Source organism: Eurosta solidaginis, chromosome 1 (genome assembly GCF_040869045.1).
Source record: "Eurosta solidaginis isolate ZX-2024a chromosome 1, ASM4086904v1, whole genome shotgun sequence".
In the NCBI taxonomy this organism is placed as follows: Eukaryota; Metazoa; Arthropoda; class Insecta; order Diptera; family Tephritidae; genus Eurosta; species Eurosta solidaginis.
In genome coordinates this window covers 76,284,682-76,307,227 of record NC_090319.1, presented here as the reverse complement: position 1 = coordinate 76,307,227, position 22,546 = coordinate 76,284,682, and the positions used below count along the sequence as shown (strand labels likewise).

Below are 22,546 nucleotides of genomic sequence, written 5' to 3'. Positions count from 1 at the left end.
TGTATTGGAACGATTTTCCGTCATACCATGTCAAATTTGGTTTCGAGACAAACCGGTTTCGGCGTTGTGCCATCATCAGTGTCGATTTACGTTCTGATCAGTTGTTGTCGTTTGTCCTGTATTTCTAGTTCGTAGGTACATGAGCAGATATTGTCAAAATTGATGCTTGTGTATATTTAGTAATGTATGTGTATGTGCTCATGCAGAACCGAGGGTGGTTTTTACCGATCGATTTGTGTGGCTGACTGAGGCAGGTAAAAGTCCGTAATTTTAGTCGTTTGGCCTTCTTTGTGGGTTGTTTGTTGTTTTGGTGCGTTAATTGTTTTGTGTTTATTTGTTGTTGTGTGTTTGTCTGTTGTACCTGAGTGATTGCTTTGTTTCTTGTAAACAAGTTTTAAAGGCTCGAATATTGTGTCAGAAATCGTGTTTATCTGTTCATTTATTATTCTACCATCGAATATTTTCTGTTTGTAGATTTCCATATTTTCGAGTATGTTAAGACGTCGGCCTTTTGCTTGTATGTGAAGAACCCCAACTGTTTTATTGATGTTTGCTGGGGAACATTCGTTTTCGACCAAAACCTTCGTGGAGTGTCTTTATCGCTACAACAACAAGAACAGCAACAACATTCACTATAATGAGACCACAAGGTTGGAAAATTCTTTTTTAAAGAGACACCGTCCGATAGGAACGACGTCCAACACTTCTGACATACATTGTATATGTAGGAATATGATTTTTGAACCTGCGAAAGGAACAAATCTGACCTGATGATTCACATTTACAGAAATCTTGAAATACGTGAAAAGACGAGGAAGCCGAGCTCTGGTACAGTAAAAAAACAACAATAATTTGATATTCTTTGGCAATAACTGTTTTTATTTGCTATTTTATTGGTATTCGCAGCTATTTTTTCATCATAGCACGGTAAGTTGTAATATTATTATTTCCATATCTCAATAATTACATATATTAAATATTTAATTAAACTTATTTAACTCCAATCGGCAATTTACATACTAGTTGTTGTCATGAGGAAAATAAAGTTTTATATTCGGTTTTAATGCTTTCACCGAAGCTGCAAAAAAATGTTGTTAAAGGCATGGCTCAACTATATGGTTAGCTCATCTCATCAGCTGATTTTATTTTTGTCATTTCACCGGAGCAGGAATTGTCAAAAGGAGTTGGCAAACTTTAAATGAAACCAGCACATTGACAACATTTTCTTACAACACACAAAAACTGCTACGTTTTATGTTTTCATTCCATTCCATTCGCCTAACACCAACACGCAGATTTTGACAATCTTAACAAAGGTATAGTTGTTGCTGTAGAGATGATCTAACCATATAGTTGAACCATGGTTAAAGCCGAGCATGCAACTGGGTTATTCTCAGCAGCATTCTTACTTCAACCAGGAAAAAGGAAATAAGACTAGCAACACCGATCACTGATCAATTTTCAAAACTCTGTTACAATATCAAGCCCTCTTATAGTCCAATAGAATTACACTCGATAGATAAGTCATCAAATTTAACGTGAGGCCCATGGTAAGTGACTAATACCGAAACTAAAGCGGCGACAGAGACGTTTTCCAAGTTGAAATCGCGCCATCTCTGCTATGCTACAAATAACAGATAAAACAATTATAGAGTAGCTTAAGGATATCTGCACGGATCAAGGTATACATCTAGCATCATATAGACGTGTGTTGAAGTGCATATGTGGAGCCAAAAGAAGGCGAAGCACTTCCGTAACCTTATGATGTGACCCACAGCGGGTTAGGGGGTTAGAATACACCCGCGGTAGGTATGTCTGTCGTAAGAGGCGACTAAAATACCAGATTCAAGGGCTTGTGTAGCGCAACCTTTCCAAGTTGCCAGCGCAATATATAGCTTCTCCAAACCCAATTGTCAACCTCACCTCCAAGCGCCGAATCCCGTTTCACTAACAGACGAGGCTCTGGCAGTTGAGAGAAATAGTTGGGTGCATTCTGTGTTCCGGAGAAGAAAACTCTCCATGTCAGAGCCATCCATTGGTGGTTGGTGGTTGGCGACACCAAAATCCGGTTTTCAATGGAAGCAAAATACCTAGGGATTCCACTGGACAGAACCCTCACGTGGAGTGCTGACATAGATGCTACCTTAAACAAAGCAATAAGAGCTTTCTTATAGCCTCCACTCGACTCTATGGCAAAATAAAGGAGCTATCTCCTAAAATTGTATGCTGTACAATTAATACTGTTATGAAGCAAATAGTCACCTATGCTTCCTTAGTTCGATGGCCGGTGACCACGCAAAGAACAGTAATAACAAAATGAAGCAAACTACATCGACTAGTTTGTATTGGCATAACGGGTGCGTCCTGCTAGTGTCCTTAGTGCCTTAGTGGGAATACATCCCTTCCCTATTTTTAATGAGAAAGAGACAACACTTGATGCACCAAAACTACAAAATTTCTGTGAACTAAAGAGCGGAAACAAGTTGGAGCGTATGAAATTAATAAGAAAACGCATGGGAAATTCATGGGAAATAGAGACCGTCTACGATAGGCTTATTCTCGGGGTGTATCGTCATTATTTCAGACAGCCAGGCAGTCTTACGTGACTTACAGTCTAACACAATTACTTCTAAGCTAGTCGATGAATGCATCGGCGCCCTAAATTATCTGGGAGCCAAAAACAAAGTTTTGTTAGGAAGGGTTCCCAGGCATGGGGGGCATGAAGGTAATAAACAGCCCTTCTGTAGACTCACAAGGACACACACCAGGGAGATTATACATAACTGGGAAACAAAGCAGTTTAGACACTGGACTGAATGTACAGGGAAAGATAGGCAAAATTGTTTATACTCGTAACAAAAAGAGTATTAGCCAAACTCATTAATCTAAGCAGAGAGGACTTACGAACTCTCACAGGGTACTATACGAGACACTGTTTTGCGAACTAAGTAGGTCAAATCAATGCGATACACAAATAGTTCGCGGTTGTGACGATGAAATGCCTCTCTCATCTAGATGGTATGACTCTTAATCCTCTCGAAATATGGAGTGAAAAGTCTGAAGAGGTACTTCAATACAATTAAAAGCGTCCACGTATAGGCTACGCCGGACAGGTCAAGCACAATAGTTATAAATACGTACAGATTTTATACGGGACCGAAACTCACTATCTTTGAAAAAAAGCACCATGTATTAATGAATTTTTTGCCTGTCATGTAACCATGAAAAGAAACATATGTGTAGCATTCAAACAACAGAGAACACCCATAATCAGCCCTATTCTGCACTTCGAACTGAACTGAAATTTTCTCAGAACTTTGTTATCCAGCGTTCCGTTTTCATTTAGTCCAACTTCGAAAGTCTCGATTTGACGTATCCTACACTTCGAGCCGAGTTCCGTTTTTCTCAGTTGCAAATTAGTTGACGGAGATTGTTTTGATTTTTATTTTCGCGGGCTTTAAAGTGCAATTTTTTTAAAAATATGTAAGTAAAATACATTAATGTTTATAAAAATTATTTTAAAACAAACTTTATTTTTTATGGTTTGCAGGGCAACAAATACAACACCAGAGCAATATGAAAAATTTTTGGAAATGCTGTCAACAAAAAGAGACATTGCACAATGTTTCTCAAAAAGGCCTAAAGAAGAAGTGCAGATTGGAAAGGCAGCCTTAGTGTAAAACTCTTGCTTCGCTTGCAGTTTTTCCTCCTCACGGTTTTGAAATTTTATCCACTCTGGACAAAGCCGTCGCTCTATTACATCCAGAAAATAGGATAATACTTGGAAACGATTGACTGACCCATCGCCTTATTGTAATCTGTACCAACACCATGCTGGTAGCTGCCTTCAGCAAAACACCTCAAAGCAGCCATTACGCGGTTAATTGCTGTTAAGGCAGTCAAAGTATTTCTCGGAACTTCTGCATCAAATATATCCAAGACATACTTAAATGCGTCTTTATTTAACCTAAAGTTTTTTTTGAATCTAAAAATATTTAACATGTATGAAGGTTTAGCACTTTCAGCACCAACTTACAATTCATCGCTCATCCTGAATGGATTACTGATGTCCCTCAATCTCCGTCTTTTCACTGTCACGTCTACATTGTGGGACGCATTGTTCCCTTCAATGCAACAGCTAATGTTTCCATAATTTATTTATGTTAACTAAATGTTAAACAAAGAAATATTCACTAATTTATAAATTTTTCACAAATATTTCTTTATTTTGTTGTGTTCTAATTTCATCAATTTCTCCCAAACAGCTGATTTCGAAAATTCGCTCATTCTTCCTCTTCTACCTTCAATTCAAGCGGAACTCAGGATACCTACTTTCAGTCCAAGCGGAGCGGAGAACTGAAACGGACTTGTAATGCAGAATAGGGGTGAATAGCTCGACTTTTTTACATTTTCATAAAGTGAATACAGATAAATAGAAATGTATATTAGGAAGAGTCTAATTTTCGAACTTCGAAAACACATACCTATATTTGGGAGGCTAATTTCATAAAACAGAGAAAGTGCTTGTTTGCTTATTACTCTATATCTAGGATTTCTTATAAAAAAATTGGTTTATCAAATGGTAAAGCGAAAAAAAATATTAATAACAGTTAATAAATTTCTCATATTGCTTACAATGGTTTACATGATTCCAATATCTTAAACTATAGCAAGCTTGGCTCAAATAAAAATTTTGTTTAACATAGTCGCAAGTTTTAGGAAGGCGACATTGCTTGAAGCTTAATTTTTGCATATTTATTGAATTTAATAGCTATGACAATGGAACAAAATTTTTCTTTTATAAATAAAAAGGCAAATCATATAAGCAATTTTAGCATTTTCCTTGATCTAGAAAGAAAATTTTTTATAAATTATTGAATTAAAGCACATATCCAAGATCCATGTTCTCTTTATCTGGTAAGCGACTGATTTCGGGCGAAAAATCCGTTAGTTAGCAGCAACTGTACGTTGGGAACGGAAACGGATGGCTAAGCAAATCAAATGCAAATTTTAGTTTAAACTTATACAATTTAAAACATTGAGCCATATGCATAAAAGTAGTTAAGTCCATTTTTGATAGTAATCACTTGAAAATTAGTTTAAAATTTTAAGTTATTACTTCGAAAAAGCTCTCACTGGTTTTATGCATATGGCCCATTCAAAGCAAAATAAAGTACATGCTTGCATTTGATTTGAGTTTTTTTTTTTTGCTTGGAAAATATGTGTATGAAGGTTGTAACATTTGACAAGACAATAAGCCTAAATACATATTTACTTAATATCATTTGTGTATTGCATTTCATGTTATTATACATATAAATACATATATTTATGTATGTTTTATAACCATAAATGTATAGTAATCATAGTATTTGTTATAATTTAATTTATGTATATATTCGACTTTGATTTTACTTAACTTATCAAATATATATTAGCAAAACATATATAAATAAGCTCCGTTATATTTAGCACTGATCTCTAAGGATAAATGATAGGAGTACGTACATGTTTATTTGTATATATATATATACATACTTATGGTCAGGGCCGAATTAACAAATAGACAGAATAGGCAGTTGCCTAAATGCGGGGCAGTTGCGAAAAATGAAAAAGACTTGTAAAATTTTCTTACAAAAAATTCTAGAGAGTGAAAGAAAAATATAAACAGAACTGAAAATAAATTTTACTCAAATAAATAAAACTCAATTGAACGCATTCAAAAGGCGACGACCGGCGAACTAGACAACGTTCCTAAAAAGGACATTTCCGACTCATTTGACAAATTGTATGAGCGTGCAAAGGAGTGTACCGAAGTGTAAGGAGAGTATATTGAATAATAAAAAAGAATTATCTCAAAATGTACACTGAATGTTTTTATTTTGAAAAATTTCGGTTATTTTTGGAACAGAGGGTGTAGAAGCCTTCAAGCGGAAATTTCAATTAGAATGATGAATGAGTGAATGATTAATGATGGATGCCAAATAAATGAATGTATTGTACCGAATTTGGGGATTTCCTGATATTTTGCACCTGCTGCTAACGTTCATATCGCTGAACTCTCGAATAAATAACTCCAATATTCACTATTGTAATATGGTCTTTATTCAGTCGCTTTGGGACTAGTACAATTATACTTCAATATCGCATACTTCACAAAAGCGTGGTTAAATCAAACTGATTACAGAGGAAAAAACTAAACAATTATTACCTGGTGTAGGTTATACAGAAATCGTAAAACGTACTCGTCGTAGAAAAAAACCACCTAATGACGGAAATGCTCCAGAAGTAGAATTTTTGGCCTCGCGATGATTTTAGAACAAAAGGTTTCCTCGAAATCATCGACAATCTTCATAGTGAAATCAAACGACGTGCGAAAGTATATATGAAAGTTTCAGAGAGATTTGCATTTCTCATCAAATTTTCTCTAAGTGAAGAAGCTATAAATAACTTAGTTCGTTTTTATTCTAGAGATTTGGAAAAATTTTTCATTACGTGAACTCCAGATACACTGATGCACAAAAAACTCATAGTCATTTGTATAAGATTCTAATGGAAGACCAATTAGCCGATGTATTTCCCAACACAGAACCCTGTTAACCCGCTTTGGACAAATTATTGGCGACGGTTGCTCTCTATGCCTCAGAAATAGTAACCTGCCCACTTTTGTAAAAAGATTTTCTCATAACAATATAATCCTCTTTGCCAATTTCAACTTCCCGTAATATCCTATCAAATTACTTACTTTCGCCATACAAAAATATTGTGACAAATATTAGCAGCACTAAGCTGATACTAAGTAAATAAAGGTACAACAACAAGAAAGCAAGCTGCCACTCTTGTGTACATCAAATCAATCATCATTTATACACATGCATACAATGCAACGAAGAGATACTCACAAACCCATGTAATTATCAGCCGAGGTCGTTCTCACACATGCACACGCATATGGCTATAAACTACAAATATACACGTATATAGCTCGTAACCATGAGCTAAAATAGTTCTAGAAGGTGAAATGTCTAGACGTTTGGAGAAATATGCAGACGAGGCAACGGACAGTATAAAAGCAGTGCAAACTGAGTAATATTGAATCAGTTTTTGATTTAAGCACGCAGTTAGTTGTGAAGTCTAAGTGTTATTATGAAGTACTCTCAAAGTAGTCTCATAAAGACCATTTTGCATTACTGAATATTGGAGTTATTTATTCGACAATTTAGCAATTCGAACGTTAGCAGAAGGATTGGAATAAGAGGAATTTCCCTAAATTCGTTAGAATATTATCTTTCTCGACACTTTTTGCCTTATCGCTTTAGTTACTTCGATTCCTATTGAAATAGTTTCTAAATTCTATATCGCTTTCATATCTAAATTTCGTTTCATATTGCGAGAACAGTGCTTCCCGAAAGCTGATAAGAATTCGAAACAAAGTCGATATCTTCGGTGATAATTTCTTCAGAAATGTCGTATTGCATAAGTGACTTGCGCGATGAAGAATGCTGGTAGGGCTCCTGAGTGTAACAACCGGTTAAGGGGTTAGAATATACCCGCGGTAGGTATGCCTGTCGTAAGAGGCGACTAAAATATCAAATATATTCAAGGGGTTGTGTAGTGCAACCCTTTCAGGTTGCCAGCGCAATATATAGCTTCTTCAAACCCAATTGTCAACCTCACCTATCCGTGGCGAATCCTGTTTCATTAACAGCCGAGGCTCTGGCGACCCCGAGCTCCTCATGGATCTAGGGGGTGGGAGGGCGGTATGGCTTAGAAGGTTGCATGTGGTCATAACAAATCGTTCCCGAGATGGTCGGGCTTGGTACCGGATCTGCATCCGGCAAAGGACCATCGACATCGATAACACTCCCCAAGGCCTTCGGGGAGCGTCCTTATCGCTACAACAACAACAACAATGTAACAGTGGCGGCTATAACTTATTTTTCAGCGACATTACTTTCCAATAATTTGGATTTTGAAATGGATTTAAAGGTTAAAGTCAGGATCCCTATACTAAACGGTTAATCTTCAAATTTGTCTATTTGTCATATTAAGCAAAATCTCGGCTGAAGCGCAAATATCTGCGACACCGAACTTGAAACTTTCCGTTTGCCGTGGGACTACTGTTAGATGATCTAGTTGATCACTCGGCTAGAAAGGATGAAGTGTTGCTAATACAGTAACAACATCTATTAAACAATTGTGGTAATCATAGTATCGTAGTATTCGTAGTATCTAAATTGTTAACTTTGCCGGCTGTTAACTTTCACACTCTTAAAACATTGTTAATTTGCCATATTCTTATTTCACGATGAAAACATGAGGGAGCCGGCTCCCTTTGTGGAGTTGCAGCGGGCCAACAAAGAAATAAATAAATCTCTTAGGACAAATTAAATATGTAGGTGTGTTGCTAAAAGTGCGGCTTTGCTACTACAGACTCAAATGAACTACACAGAAGACATGGTACGAGAGGCCAATGCTAATGAACTAAGTGCCTTTCTTGTGGAATTGTGCAGTCGATAGAAAAGTTTGGCTTGGAGTTGTTTCCAATCAATAGACTCAGTCAAGATGTGATAGAACTTTTTTTGTGGATATTCAAAAAAGGTATAAGTGATATGAACAATCAGTAACAGTTTTTGTATCGTTTGCGTTTACATATACTTGATCGTAACTATACTTGACATACTTTAGCTTAACACAAAAGTTTAAGTAGACTCTACAAAGCAGAAGATCAACCATCAGTGAAAATAAAGCTTAAAACGTAATTTTTTAGATGAACATGATTTTCCATTCCATGATTGCGAACAGATGTTGAAATGTAAATACAATTTTTGAAATAGCCATTACTTTCAAATGGATAGTTGGAATTGTTACTGGGTAGAGTGTGTTAATTCGTGTACCAAACAAAACATTTTCTAATACTTAGTTTAAACTACGTATCGTGGGGCTGACAGGTGAAAATCATCAATTACTGTTTTTGGAAAAGCCATATTATTTGCATTAAACTAGTTATTTTTCCATCGACATCTAAAAAAAATACAAGCTTAAAAGAGGAGGCTTCAATGAAACTGAAAATATCATTATATCGTCGGACCAATGCCAAAGTCAGGAATGTGCATATTTGATGTTTTGGGAAAAACGCGTTTCAAACCTTCAAAGGCATTGTTAAAAATAGAGATTTAATAAATAGAGATTTAATTTTGTATTTTTCAACCACTATTGGGAGGTTTACTTTTGTAAATCTAAGTAATGTTAATTGAAAAATATTAATTTTATAACTTTTTTTTTTCAAAAAAATGCACATTCGTTGTTTTGCTTTGCAAAATTTGACATATATAATATGTCGTTAAAATAAAAGTGGCACATTCGTGACTTTGGCATTGTACCGACGATATACAAATTTTATCAAAATCTACCAACGAAAAGGTGTTAGTTTTAATATCTGAAATTAATTTTGAGTGTACTTAAGAGGTTTAATCTTTCACCCACACTATATACATATGCACATGTACATATATACACAAATACTATGTATGTACCTCTGTTTGCATTAAACTGAATTAATCTTATATGAGCATTGAAAAAAGATAGCAAATTTATAAATACATTATACTATTCCTTTCACAATAACAATTGTCTCTTGAGTCAAAAGCGTTACATTTAAAAAATTGTTTATTGCGTTTTGACTTATTTATTATAAGTTTTATGTTTGTGCTTTTCCACAAGGGCATTACATACGTTGCAGCACACTCACAAATAAAGAAAAATATATAGTATATACAAAAATGTAGATTTAAAATTCTACAAAAAAGGCTTATGCATAAATTGAAAATCACAATATGAAAGCATGAAATGATGCAAAAACACATCAAGTATGTATAAAAGGCTAGTTTAATATACAATACAAAGTTTGTAAAAACTGAAATTATTAGTAATTAGCATGATTTGTTTTCGAACTGTATATGCATTTAAGTCTCAGAGTAGTGAACTGAAATATAAAAAAAATGGTATCTTATTTGGCTGCCCATTTCGCCCGAAAAATTCAATTCAAAAATTTCACGAATATTTTTTGTCTGTCTTGTTTTTTTTTTTCATTATTATTTATTCTTAAGGTATGTAGCATATTTGCCATCTGTTGAGTAATAATACAACTAAACAGAGAGAAATTGGGCTTGAGCACCCATCAACTAACACCCTTTAAAAGCTCTGGGGTGGGTTTCCATAATTCGATAGTCAACACTCGTTAGCTCGATACTTTAATTCGATATCGGACGCTCGACGACACAGTTTTGGTTTACGTATTTCGATTTGACTACATTTTTCTCGTGTATCAAAAAGTATTTCGAAAGTATATTGGAATCATCAAAATAATTTCAATAGTGAAAGGCGTTTGTTTGCTGACTCCTTAGCTTGAAATTATTCCTCAAATAATCGCAAAAGCATTAAAAACTCTAGCTTACGAAAAGCAATTCGACACCTAAGGTGCTATCGAACAGATTGTGTGTTACGAGATTTTGTGTTACGGAGCGCAAAAACGATTTTTTGATACTCGTTTTTGTTCGATATCGAATAACGGAAAGCCACCCCTGCTTGCCGAAGAATATTTCTGATGCCAAACGAAAAAAAAAACTCTTCGGATGGAAAACATATTTAAAAGTTAAATCAAAAGTAGAAAACCGTTAAATACAATATAAAAAATTCCAGGGGTGCCTTTCCATAATTCGATAGTCGACACTCGTTAGCTCAATACTTTAATTCGATATCGAACGCTCGACGACACAGTTTTGGTTTACGTATTTCAACTTGAGTACATTTTTCTCGTGTATCAAAAAGTGTTTCGAAAGTATATTGGAATCATCAAAATAATTTCAATAGGGAAAAGCATTTGTTTGCTGACTCCTTAGCTTAAAATTATTCCTCAAATAATCGCAAAAGCATTAAAAACTCTAGCTTACGAAAAGCAATTCGACACCTATGGTGCTATCGAACAGATTGTATCGAACGTTCGATACGACGCGACGAGATTTTGTGTTACGGAACGCAAAAACGATTATTTGATACTCGTTTTTGTTCGATATCGAATTACGGAAAGCCACCCCAGGCAAACTGTAGCAGCCTTATACTCTGGCCTAACGTTGACGCATATACAAAACCTCGTACTGACCAATTGAAAATCCTCCTTTAATATTGGCAAAATAGCACAATTACTCAAAGAATGATTTTTCAAATACATCTACGATATAAACAATTTGATTTCTGATATTTTTTTAAATTAAAATAATCACAATTTTGTAATTATTGTAACAAAACAAAAAAGATGTTTTTACATGCTTAAATAAATATATCACGATTTACTAAAAAATAAGCTCTTAAACTTAATGGCGATGTGTTATGAAATGATTCAAGTTACTTTTTGGTTTGAATAGCAACAATACAATGAAGTTATGTATGTGCATGGTTTGACTAAAAATTCAGTATTTATACAAACAAGAAAATGAAAATGCTAAAGAGAAAGAACTACATAATTAAGAGAAAATAATAATATACAAATCCACTCAAAACTACTGTAACTACATATAAATAGGTGAATGCATATAAAATCTCAATGCGCGCAGGTTTCTCCAACTTAACTTAATTTTTGTAGTTTTTGTTACTGAAAAGAATGCTAACTTCACTGATACTACTTCACAGGCTTATTTTCTGTACTCGCACATAATCTGCACTAATTTTTGAGTATTTAAAAAGTTTAAACTGCTGATTTTTGAGAAAGACTGATCGCACAAGTAAGCAGATATTAGCATTACACGTACTTTTGTAGCAAATAATTTGTAATAAGGTATGTTTTTACTTTATATATGCTTATTAATATGACTATGGTATATTTAGTATGTATGTATATTAGATTGGGTCGATTTATTAACCGATATCGCGCCATCGATTTTTCGATAGGATTTGGCCTTAGAAAAAAAAGTTCCACTACACATACCAAAAAAAAATAATTTTGGAGCCTGCGAAATTTCATTTTTTTTTTTTACTTTTCTTCGACTTTGATTTTTAAGGTTTTTTCCAAGCCCTACTAAAAAAATTTTCATTTGATTGTAAAATTTTCATGTATACCCTGTCCGAAAAAAAATATTTTAAATTTTTTTCTTTTCTGAAACTGTTATCGCCAACGTTTTTAGCGGACATTTTCGGTCGGACAGGGTATACATATGAAAATTTTTTTAGTAGGTCATGAAAAAACCCTTAAAAATCAAAGTCAAAAAAAGTAAAAAAAAATAAATTTCGCAGGCTCGAAAATTATTTTTTTGGGTATGCGTAGTGGAACTTTTTTCCTGAGCCCAAATCCTATCGAAAAATCGATGGCGCGATATAGGTTAGTTTTCGTCCATTCAAATCGACCAACCCTAATGTATATGATATAGTATCATATATGTATAGTATGTATGTATATGATCCTTTAAAAAGTTGAAGTACGAATTTAGTTTAAGTTGAGCTTTGAGTTAAGGAGAGCCTTTTTATGCTTGTTTTATATGCATTTACCACACAAATATTCGCTCTTTACTTTTACTTGCAAAAATACATAGATTTAATTTGCTATATTAAGTTATAATTATTATGCTTCCAGGTTGATTATTAGACTTTTGCGTCTACTCCTTACGAGGGATAGCCCAAAGCGGCCGTTAACAATGGCTCCCATGCTCTATTTATATCCATGTATAGCAAAGTACATTCCTCAGCTATTAAATCATCTTCATCCAGCACCGTTATTGGGAATAAGTCATTCTAAAGAAGATAAAAAACAAGTGTCTTACATATTTTATTTGAACATCAGGGGTCTTTATCATTTACTCACATTCTTCGTGCGCCACAATTGTTCGAGTAGCCGCAGAAAACGTTGCATTTCCGAGCTACTAGCAAAAAATATAACCAAATCATCGGTGCTTTCACGCACTTCCTGACAAGAAAACTCCAACACACACCACCATGTATCGTTGTGTGATGGTATTTTAATGCCAGTCATTTCTTTTATATCCGCACATGTTAGTATTTCGATACCAGAATTTTTTCCATAAACGCTATACATGCTAGAATAACGGACATCAGAAACGCTGCTTCTTTTCCGTTCCATTTGTATTTGTCGTGAATAATTTGTCATATTAGTTGTTGTTGCCAATGAAGTTGCGTTAGTGGTGGTTGCATTAATGGAAGATGAATGTGTTGTATTACAACCACCTGTTGCAGTTGCTTGTGAAAGCTGTGATAGCTTAGTTGGTGTAGAATTTATCGAAGAACAAGAGTGTTGGGGCAGACGCGTCGGTGTACTCATTGCGGAACTTAACTATAAGTAACGTACAGTGGATTAATATTGCGAAAAATGTTAAAAGTTAAGTGTGTAATAAGCAGTAGTGAACATTCATTCAACAAAAGTAATATATCTGTCACGAATTTTGCTTCCAACCAGCAGAGCACCGACTGTTACTTGGCTTAAGTATACTTTTATTTAATAGGTAATTATTTAGTACTATCACCAACCAAGTCTAAGACCAACTTATTCACGACGAAATATAAAAAAAAATGAAGATGTGTAACGCATCGATAATAATGTCTTTCGTAGGAGGCGACAGAAATCCACACTCCAGAAGGGTTGAGTGCTAAAAAAAAATGGTTTTCGCGGCAGCCGGTTAGTAACGGGCAGTTCTTGATTAATTGTTACAAACCTCAACATCCCAGCAAGCAACTGCTTGAACTGGGGAGCAAGAGCAGACAATAATGGCCACAGGCCCAGGCCCAAAGATCGATGAGCTATGCAATAAAATAAACGGCTATCTCCCTGATCTCTCCAGTTTTTTCGCCTCGCGAAACCTGGCATTGTCACCGACTAAATCTTCCGCGACCTTGTTTACAACATGGACGCCCCAAATGTCGACCATATTGAACATCCACGTCGATGGCACTACGCTACCGACTGTCCTACACCCCAAAATCTTGGGTGTGACGTTTGATCAGGATCTACATTTTGGTGCGCACGCAACCGCAATTGTTCCAAGAATTCAGAGCCGTAATAAAATCCTCAAATCCCTTGCTGGCAGTACCTGGGGAAAAGATAAAGAAACGCTCTTGACCACATACAAAGCAATTAGCCAGGCGATTACGTGCTACGCGTCACCCATATGGTCGCCAAGCCTAAAAACCACCCACTGGAAGAAACTACAGGCCTGCCAAAATACTGCTCTCAGAATCGCCACGGGCTGTCTTCTTATGTCCCCAGAACACCATCTGCATAATGAGGCGAGAATACTCCCCATCAGGGAGAGAAATGAGATGCTGACCAAACAGTTTCTGTTGAATACCCAGAAACCTGGGCATCCCAACAGACATCTGATTGACGAACCAGCACCGCCTAGGGGCTTAAGGAGTCATCTCCGTAAGCATTTTGAGGAAATACGGCACCTGAGAACCCAGCCGTATGAAGCGGAAAAACACAAGCAGGTCCTCGGTGAACTCCATAGACAGGCGTCGGACCTTTATGTCGGGAATTGCCCGGTGAATCCAGTACTTGAAGAAAAATATCCAGAACTCGCAGAGGAGGAACGCATACTCCCCAGGGAAACGCGTGTCACTCTTGCTCAACTTCGTTCTGGATACTGTAACAGGTTAAACTCTTACCTATCCAGAATCAACCCCGACATACAAAATGTATGCCCTGCTTGCAATGTGTCCCCACATGACACCAACCATCTCTTTAATTGTAATGTGGAACCAACGCCTCTAACACCCTTTCCTTATGGTCCACCCCTGTTGAAACGGCAAGTTTCCTTGGACTCCCGTTAGAGGATATTGATGAAAATTTGTGATCGGTCGCGGCTATTAGGTGGGGCGAGCATTGCTACAACAACAACAACAACAGCAGACCCGAAAACTCACTCATACTAAGTCAATAAACTTCTTTGTCCTCTGGTGCCTGGTGAACTCGGTTATCAGAGCCAAATGTCTTAACATTCCATTTCCATCTAGTTAAGCCTTTACTTAATCAGAAGGTTTGTCTTTCTCCACATGACCCAAACCAAACCTTCAATTGCAATGTGGAACCAACGACTGAATTTCTTAATAGTATAGCCCGGTTGATTAGTGGAACCCGATAACTTTTCTTAGAGCAATCGTGTACATTTGATCTGAGGAAATACGGTTACACAAAGCATTACAAAAATATTCAAAGCTCTTTCTTATTGCTGATATTTTTTAATATCCGCGCATAGTTAATGCTCTCTTAATGCTACGCCTGCTTACTTAGATATACAGCCCAATTCTAAATATTCCTTCGGAATTTTGTTCTCGCGGGATTTTTTATTCTCGCGAAAAATTCCTCCAATTATTTTCTTCTAGGGAGAACAATAATTGAGGAACAGAAATTTCGAATTTTCCAAGTCAGCTATTTTGCCCATTGAAATTTCGTTGCGTATTTCTATTGTTGTTGTGCATAAGAAAACTGCACGATAACACAAATCCGCTGGAGTTGCCTGCTTCCACTCAGCAAAGCAAGCGGCCAAGCCGAGATGAATTCCTCTTTCGCCATATGCCAAAATCTGCTATGGAATCGCAACATAAGATCACGGATCGAAAACTATTTTGATGCATTCCCTTCAATTTAAAAAATGAAAAAACTCCAAAAAACTACATTCATAATACCTACTTTTCTCTATTAACCGGTTTTCCCTTTTTCGAACATTGCCTAGAACAAAAGGAAAGGGAGAAGTGAAAATACCAGAATTTTTTATTTAGAATACGAGGAATGGGAAAAGGGAAAATCAGCTTTATCAATATTTCTACGTAAATTCATTTTAATGCCTTGAATAGTTAAGGTTGGCGGCCGCCGTGGTGTGATGGTAACGTGCTCCGCCTACCACACCGTATGCCCTGGGTTCACACCCCGGGCAAAGCAACATCAAAATTTTAGAAATAAGGTTTTTCAATTAGAAGAAAATTTTTCTAAGCGGGGTCGCCCCTCGGCAGTGTTTGGCAAGTGCTCCGAGTGTATTTCTGCCATGAAAAGCTCTCAGTAAAAACTCATCTGCCTTGCACATACCGTTCGGGAAAATCGTTGTAGGGAAAATCAAGAGGAGCACGACACAAATTGGAAGAGAAGTTCGGCCTTAGATCTCTTCGGAGGGTATCGCGCCTTACATTTATTTTTTATAGTTAAGGAGCTGTGACTTAATACCCCTTTAAAGGTTTCAATTATAAAAATAGTGCTATGTTTATACCTTTTATTATTCCTTTAGAAATTTAAAAAAAAAAAAAATTGTATTTCATTTACCAAACTTCCTGTATCTCCGGCTGGCGTCAGATTGCCGTCCTCGTTCATACTATAATTTATATCTTTACCAGCTCCTGCTGGATCTGATATCTTATCCTCATCTTTGATTCGCTTAAGTGGTGCTGAAAAATCTTCGCGTAAAGTTATCAAATGGTTTTGTGTTATTATAAGCGTACATCCAAGTGTTTTATGTTTTTCCTGCATTTCAAATAACTATAAATAAATTGTAAACAATTTAGAGAAAGTTTAATTTGCAGCAAAATTCGTGATCCACCTACCCCACTCGCAGCCTGTAAAAGTGCTTGTAGCCATTCCGAAGCTACATACTCATCCGGTGCTGCTAATTGCAATAGTTGACCTTTTAATATAACTTCGAAGCAATGTGGACGTCCAGCTTTAGCGGCGCGACGTGCGCCCTGACATTCAGCAAGCGCCATAGCCCAACTTGGTATTTTTTGTGTTGAATCATTAAACATATACAAAACACCAGCTCTAAACAGCAAGGAAGCGTTATTTAATTTAAGCAATTAAATGTTAAAACGAAATAACCTACTTTAATAGAAAATAACCAGGATTCCACATGTGCTTGCTAACACTATGCGCCGATTGATGCACTTTTATACGTCGATGCATAAGAAAACCTTTAACATGCGGGCCCAGCGGTTCTTGTACGATTCCCAAAACGCTAGCCGGTACATTTACTACCGCATAATACAGCCAAGTATCTGTAGCACCAACTGATGAATTTTCACGCACGAAAGTTTGTAATGGTGCGAGGTGTGCGAAAGATAACTGACCTACGGCTGGTAGAGATGCGCCACTACGACGCGCACACATTTCTAAATTGGCAATTAAACCATCAGCAGGATAAGGGCCTCCTGCAAGAAGTACTTGTTGCATATCACGTGCACTATTGCTGAGCAGCACCGTATTGCCGAAAGGACCCATCTGAGAATGAAGAAATTTGGTATAGAGAAGTTTGCAATTTATTTAGTAAAACAAAACTTACCAATATCACATCTAACTCGGCGTAAGACAGCACAAATTTTGAGCATAAGCGACTGCGTACCAAGTCAGTAACGTACAAAGTACGATCGGTAAGAAACACTAGTACGGGTGTCATAAAACCTTCGCGACTGTATCCGGTGTACAGTTTAAAGACCTGGAAATTTATAATGGTTTGTTAAACGTAATGTATTTGTTCATTCGACTGGCTCAAACTCGCAAATGTTCCATAACCCTGGAAACCTCGTGAATAAAGGCATTTTTCATATTAGTTTACTATGTTTGCACGAGTTACGAACTTTGCGTGGCATTTGTGAGTGTCCATGAGTTGCTCTACCGTTTTACCGTCAGTATCTCGAACAATCTAATAAGTAGTTTTACCCTGGAGTGTTATAATCAACTCACCTTCATCAGTTGTTCTGCCTTATCACGCAATATTTGTAAATAGTTTCCATTAAACACATCAATTGATATTTCACCAATGCCAAGCTCGAAACGTGATACCACATCACGTTGCGAGTCTTCAATTTGCAATAATTCGCGTCGTGGCGATTTAGCATTGGACGTTTCTATTTCCATTGCTATTTCAGCATTTAAATCATCGATGAGTTCGTAATTTTTTGGCCTAACTCCTGGCACATACAAGTTTCCAGAGAGTAACCTCTGCTCATTACGCAGTTTGTCTGCAAAGAAATTATTTTTACGTATCGAAGTTTCGAGTTTCTTTTTCTGTGTTACATTGCGCAAGAACCGATTAATTAATGATGTTTTTGCATTACTTGGTTGCGGTGGCTTCAAGAGATTTGCATAGTCATTCATTGCCTGCCTTTCAGTTATCTCACTCGAATAGTCCACAATAACAATATCGCTTTCATTTTTATCTGTATCTGTTGTAATCGTTAAGATATCGTCAAAATCTTCACTAAGGATTGTACTCTTCGAATCACGCCCGCTTCCTCCACGTACACCAACATAACCACTAGCCGTGCCGTTGCTGCTACCACCAATCAAGCTGCTAGTTAAACCGGAAGTAGCGCTGATATTTAAAAGATCAGGACTAAGTAAAGACGGGTCAATAGGAGGACAGGCGGTGGTGTTAGCACTTGTATTAACTAAACTTGTGCCGTAACGTAGCGGCTGTGCAGCCAAGTTATTGCCACTGGCACGCTTTCTAAGTGGTGAAGGTAAATGTCGATGTTGTTTTTCCATATTACCACGCAACTCCTGACCTATAGCTAAGCTATTGTTGCTGCTATTTCCCGCACTGCCAACAGTAATAGAAGTACTAGTTGTTTTGGAATTTGTTGGTGGCAATGAACATGCACTTGAATTAGTTAAGTCAGATATGGTGGATGATGATATAGTTTTTGGAAAAGGATGCTTAGAGTGCAGCTTGAGGTCATTACCATCCGTAAAAGAATTTTTGTTGACGTAAGGTGCTATTAATATAAAAACATATTGCAGTACTTGTAATACATCATCATTAATAAAAAAAAGGTGATATTTTCAAATGTGCAACAGAAGTACTACTCACAAAAATTAATATCTGCGCTTATATTTTGTTGATTTTGTCCTATGTTAGTAGTTTTATTAGCCTCTGATTTTTCTTTAGCATTGGGTGTGGAAGTTGAATCCTTATTGAAATTGCGAAAGAAGTTGGAAAATGTTTTTGCAATTGGCGCAGCGCTAAAAGCGCTACGCAACTGATCCGGTTCGGGTTGTGCAATGGGTGTTTCATTATCAAACAGCAAACCAGAAGCAATACTACCAGGTGTATTACTTGCTGTCTGTAGATCGAGATCAAGCAATTCATTTGTTTCATAACAATATGAAACGCCTGTATGTTCGAAAACTGTGCTCTCACAATTAACAATGAATTTGTTACGAAACTGTTGAGGCTGCTCAGTGGAAGTGGAATGCGACTCATATTGAGATTCAACACCTGTCTTCTGATTTGGCGTAAACGCATCGGTTATTTCGTTACGTTGCTCCCCATCGATTTCTTCTTGCCTTTGCAAGACTTTTACAACCGCTACGCCCGCAGTTTTTTCTGCACTACTTTGCCGCGTTGGTGCATATATATCTTCTTCATTTTTACGCCTCAGTTGTTCGTCAACATTGTGTACGAATTTCTTTACGCCTTGTGCGTTTTTCGAGCCATCCAGACTTTTACTGAGGAAGGGTTTTTGTTTGAGCGGCGGTGAGGACGGAGCAGCCAACTGCTGACCACCGTCTTTTATTTTTGATTTGTGTTCAGGCGTTTGTTGTTCCAACTCTGGTAGACACTCTACAACAGATTGTAGATCTTCGGAACCTTCAGGTACACCACGTTCTGGGAGGGGCATAGTGAAAATACTTTTTAATGATCCAATAATAATTTTGCTGCTATTGTCAATTAGTTGGTTCATATCATGTACATTGAATTTTTTAACCCGTGTACTCAGATCTTGCTCGTAGATGATATTCGTGTTTCGTTTGGGTTTCTTTAAGCAACTAGACTTTGGCATCTTCTCCTTGTTCCATACGGATTTTATTTGATTATTCTCCTTCAAATTGTCAATGTTGGGTTCGGAGAAGTAGCAGTTATCACCTAAGGAGTAGAAGTATAATGATACATTTTTTTTAAAATCGTAGGCTTCTTCAGATTATGCCCCGCATAATGAAAGTGAAATAAAGCTTTATATGTGACCCGGGTCACATATATAGATTGATTGAAAAGTGATCCACTTTCTCGATACCGAAAACAAATAGTACAAAGTGTAAAATGAATAAATGTTATTCAAAATCTGAAAGAAAGTGTATTGATTTTAAATGCAGGTAAATCAAATTATGAGATTTATTACATATGTTAGGTCTACAAAGTATCCACGAGTTCGAATAAACCGCTCCTCTTGTTCATAATTTAAAAATAAATGTTCCACCCAAACATAATATTAATAAAATGCATTTCAAATTGCAATAATGACTTACCGATTATGTTGTTATTAGCATTACTCATTCCAATGCAATCGCATGAACTACTCTTCGCTTGTCCATATTGTTTTCTATTTGAATTTTTATCGTTTTCATCCGAGTCCAAACTCGAATTCGAACTGGAACATGAGCACCTATACAAAACTTGTCCATCAGTTCCATTACCACCAACAGCAGCCGCATCAGAACAGTCACCACGCTCATTATTTGGTACATATTCAAAAACACCCGAATTATCATACTGCAAAGCCTTTTGTTCTTCCATATCATATACATCGGAGTTGCCGTAGTCTAGGACATCAGAGCAAGCATTACGATAAACAATACAACGGCGCCTTTGTGCGCAACCATTATGAGCGGCTTCGTCTTCGTGCGTATGTGAACATAATTCTGTTTGGGTAGTTGTGCCGCCGGCAGCACCGCCATCTCCTTCTGAACACCACGAATATCTTCCAGCAACACCAATATGTTGCAGAGCCTTTCGTCCCGATTTATATGTAATAAAACCATGCTCAATATGTATGTTATCGGTGCGTGTATTTTTGAGTATGTCCTCGTGGAAGGATACGCGTTTCTTCGGTGCTTTTGGTGCAATAGGTTGTTTACGTACTTTACGTCGATATACAATATTTTCTGCGGTATCAAAGGTAGAGTATGTACTTGTATTCATCGCTTCATTGATGGGTAAATTATTTGTAAAATTGTCATTTGTTGCATTGTTTGTAGTAACGTTGGAATTATTATCGATGCCAGCAACAATCTCCTCGAATACAGCGCTGACGAAATGCCGTTCAACGGCAGGCGGTGGCGCTGCTACCACAGATACTTCATCATTACTGGCAACCCGTTCTTGTGCATTATTCGATTTGATTTCATCTAATTCAAAACCTGTCTGTGAAGTTATTGATTCAATCATAAATTCACTAGACTCCGAATCCAAAGTCTGTACGCCCGAATCACTTGGTGTTGTATCCTCCAATGTGCTATTCATGCTTGAATTCATTTTATCTATTGCTGAATTGAGCTCATGCTTGTTGACTGCCTTATTTGATTGCCCTTTTCGCTCAATACCATTTGTAGCACACAATGGCGATTCCATTATAATATCAAAAGAGGATGGTGGTCGTTCCACTAAAGTTTCTATATGTATTAGAAAAATATTTACATATATATGATTATATGCACCTGTACGAAAAGTATATACACTAGGTTTTGCAGTAAAGGGTATATATCCCTTTATATTATAGATTTTGTAGTAGAGCCTTTAAATTGTTTGCGATTTTGTAATTCTCTTATGGTAATTGTGCCTATTATTGCTGAGTATCATGATCTTAAACAGAGAAAATAATGAATGAAGTTAGTTTTATCTAAGTATTAAATTTATGTGCAAATAATGCAAATATTCTTTTACGCAAAAATCGATAGTCAACTTGCATCAAACCGGCAGTGGGCGACCGAGTGGTATTAAACGCAATAACAAAGATTCAAGAAATACAGGTTCTATACCCTCTGTCAATATGAGCGGTAAAAGTCGAAAACATATGAGCTAAGAGTGCTTCACATGCAAGCACTGTAGCGATTACGGTGGCTATTGCTTGACTTCCACCACCCAACCACCCACATTTTCTTTATACTCGATATTTTTCAGTGAATTGGTTTATGAGCCTTTGCTTTTTACCTTCCAATTGCTGTGCCAAATCCATGTTTACTGTCTCGAATTTTAGGTGCGCAATTAACTATACTGGATACTGGTTGTTTTAACTTCTTTTATAGTGGTTAATATTTACTAATAACTAAAAATTACACATTTTTTTGGAGCACCACAAATTTTACTGCTGCGTACTTGAACCGAAAATTGTGAATTGGCAAATCAATAATAATGATTGTTCCTTCACCGTCCGTAGTTGCTAAAACCATTGAAGGTTTGTGTTCTTTTTGATGAAACTCGGACTATCACGGTTCATGTTGACTAATTGCCAAAAGAGCCCATTACTGATACTTAGCATAGACTTGACTTGACTTGGCGTAAACTTGGCAACTTAAGGCTCCATTACTGATACTTAGCATAGACTTGACTTGACTTGGCGTAAACTTGGCAACTTAGCCACGATTATACTCCACTTGGCGCATAAAATCTGGCATCATAATCAGCGTTGAAATTTATTTTTAAATAAATGTCAATTTGTATGACAAAATGTCAAAATGAAATGGAAACAAACAAATGGCATCTCAAAATGTAAACGTCACTTAGAA

The 22,546-nt window shown here is 36.6% G+C and overlaps 1 protein-coding gene across 3 annotated transcripts; it reads right to left on the bottom strand.

Annotated features, from left to right (window-relative positions):
* Positions 1 to 851: 851 nt before the first annotated feature.
* Positions 852 to 22,141, bottom strand: prd1 (pruning defect 1). Of its 3 annotated transcripts, XM_067758366.1 has the most exons (11): positions 21,972 to 22,141; positions 21,479 to 21,623; positions 20,291 to 21,424; positions 18,855 to 19,910; positions 17,726 to 18,759; positions 17,325 to 17,477; positions 16,869 to 17,263; positions 16,594 to 16,807; positions 16,316 to 16,528; positions 12,854 to 13,339; positions 852 to 12,783 (listed from the first exon to the last, which is right to left on the bottom strand). In XM_067758366.1, exons 3-11 carry the CDS (start codon positions 21,390 to 21,392, stop codon positions 12,655 to 12,657), a joined length of 4,782 nt encoding a protein of 1,593 aa, XP_067614467.1. In that variant the 5' UTR covers positions 21,393 to 21,424; positions 21,479 to 21,623; positions 21,972 to 22,141; the 3' UTR covers positions 852 to 12,654. The 3 variants fall into 3 exon arrangements, with proteins under 3 accessions (XP_067614467.1, XP_067614466.1, XP_067614462.1); XM_067758365.1 differs by having other exon boundaries at positions 20,291 to 21,623; XM_067758361.1 differs by lacking the exon at positions 21,479 to 21,623 and having other exon boundaries at positions 20,291 to 21,433.
* Positions 22,142 to 22,546: the final 405 nt, after the last annotated feature.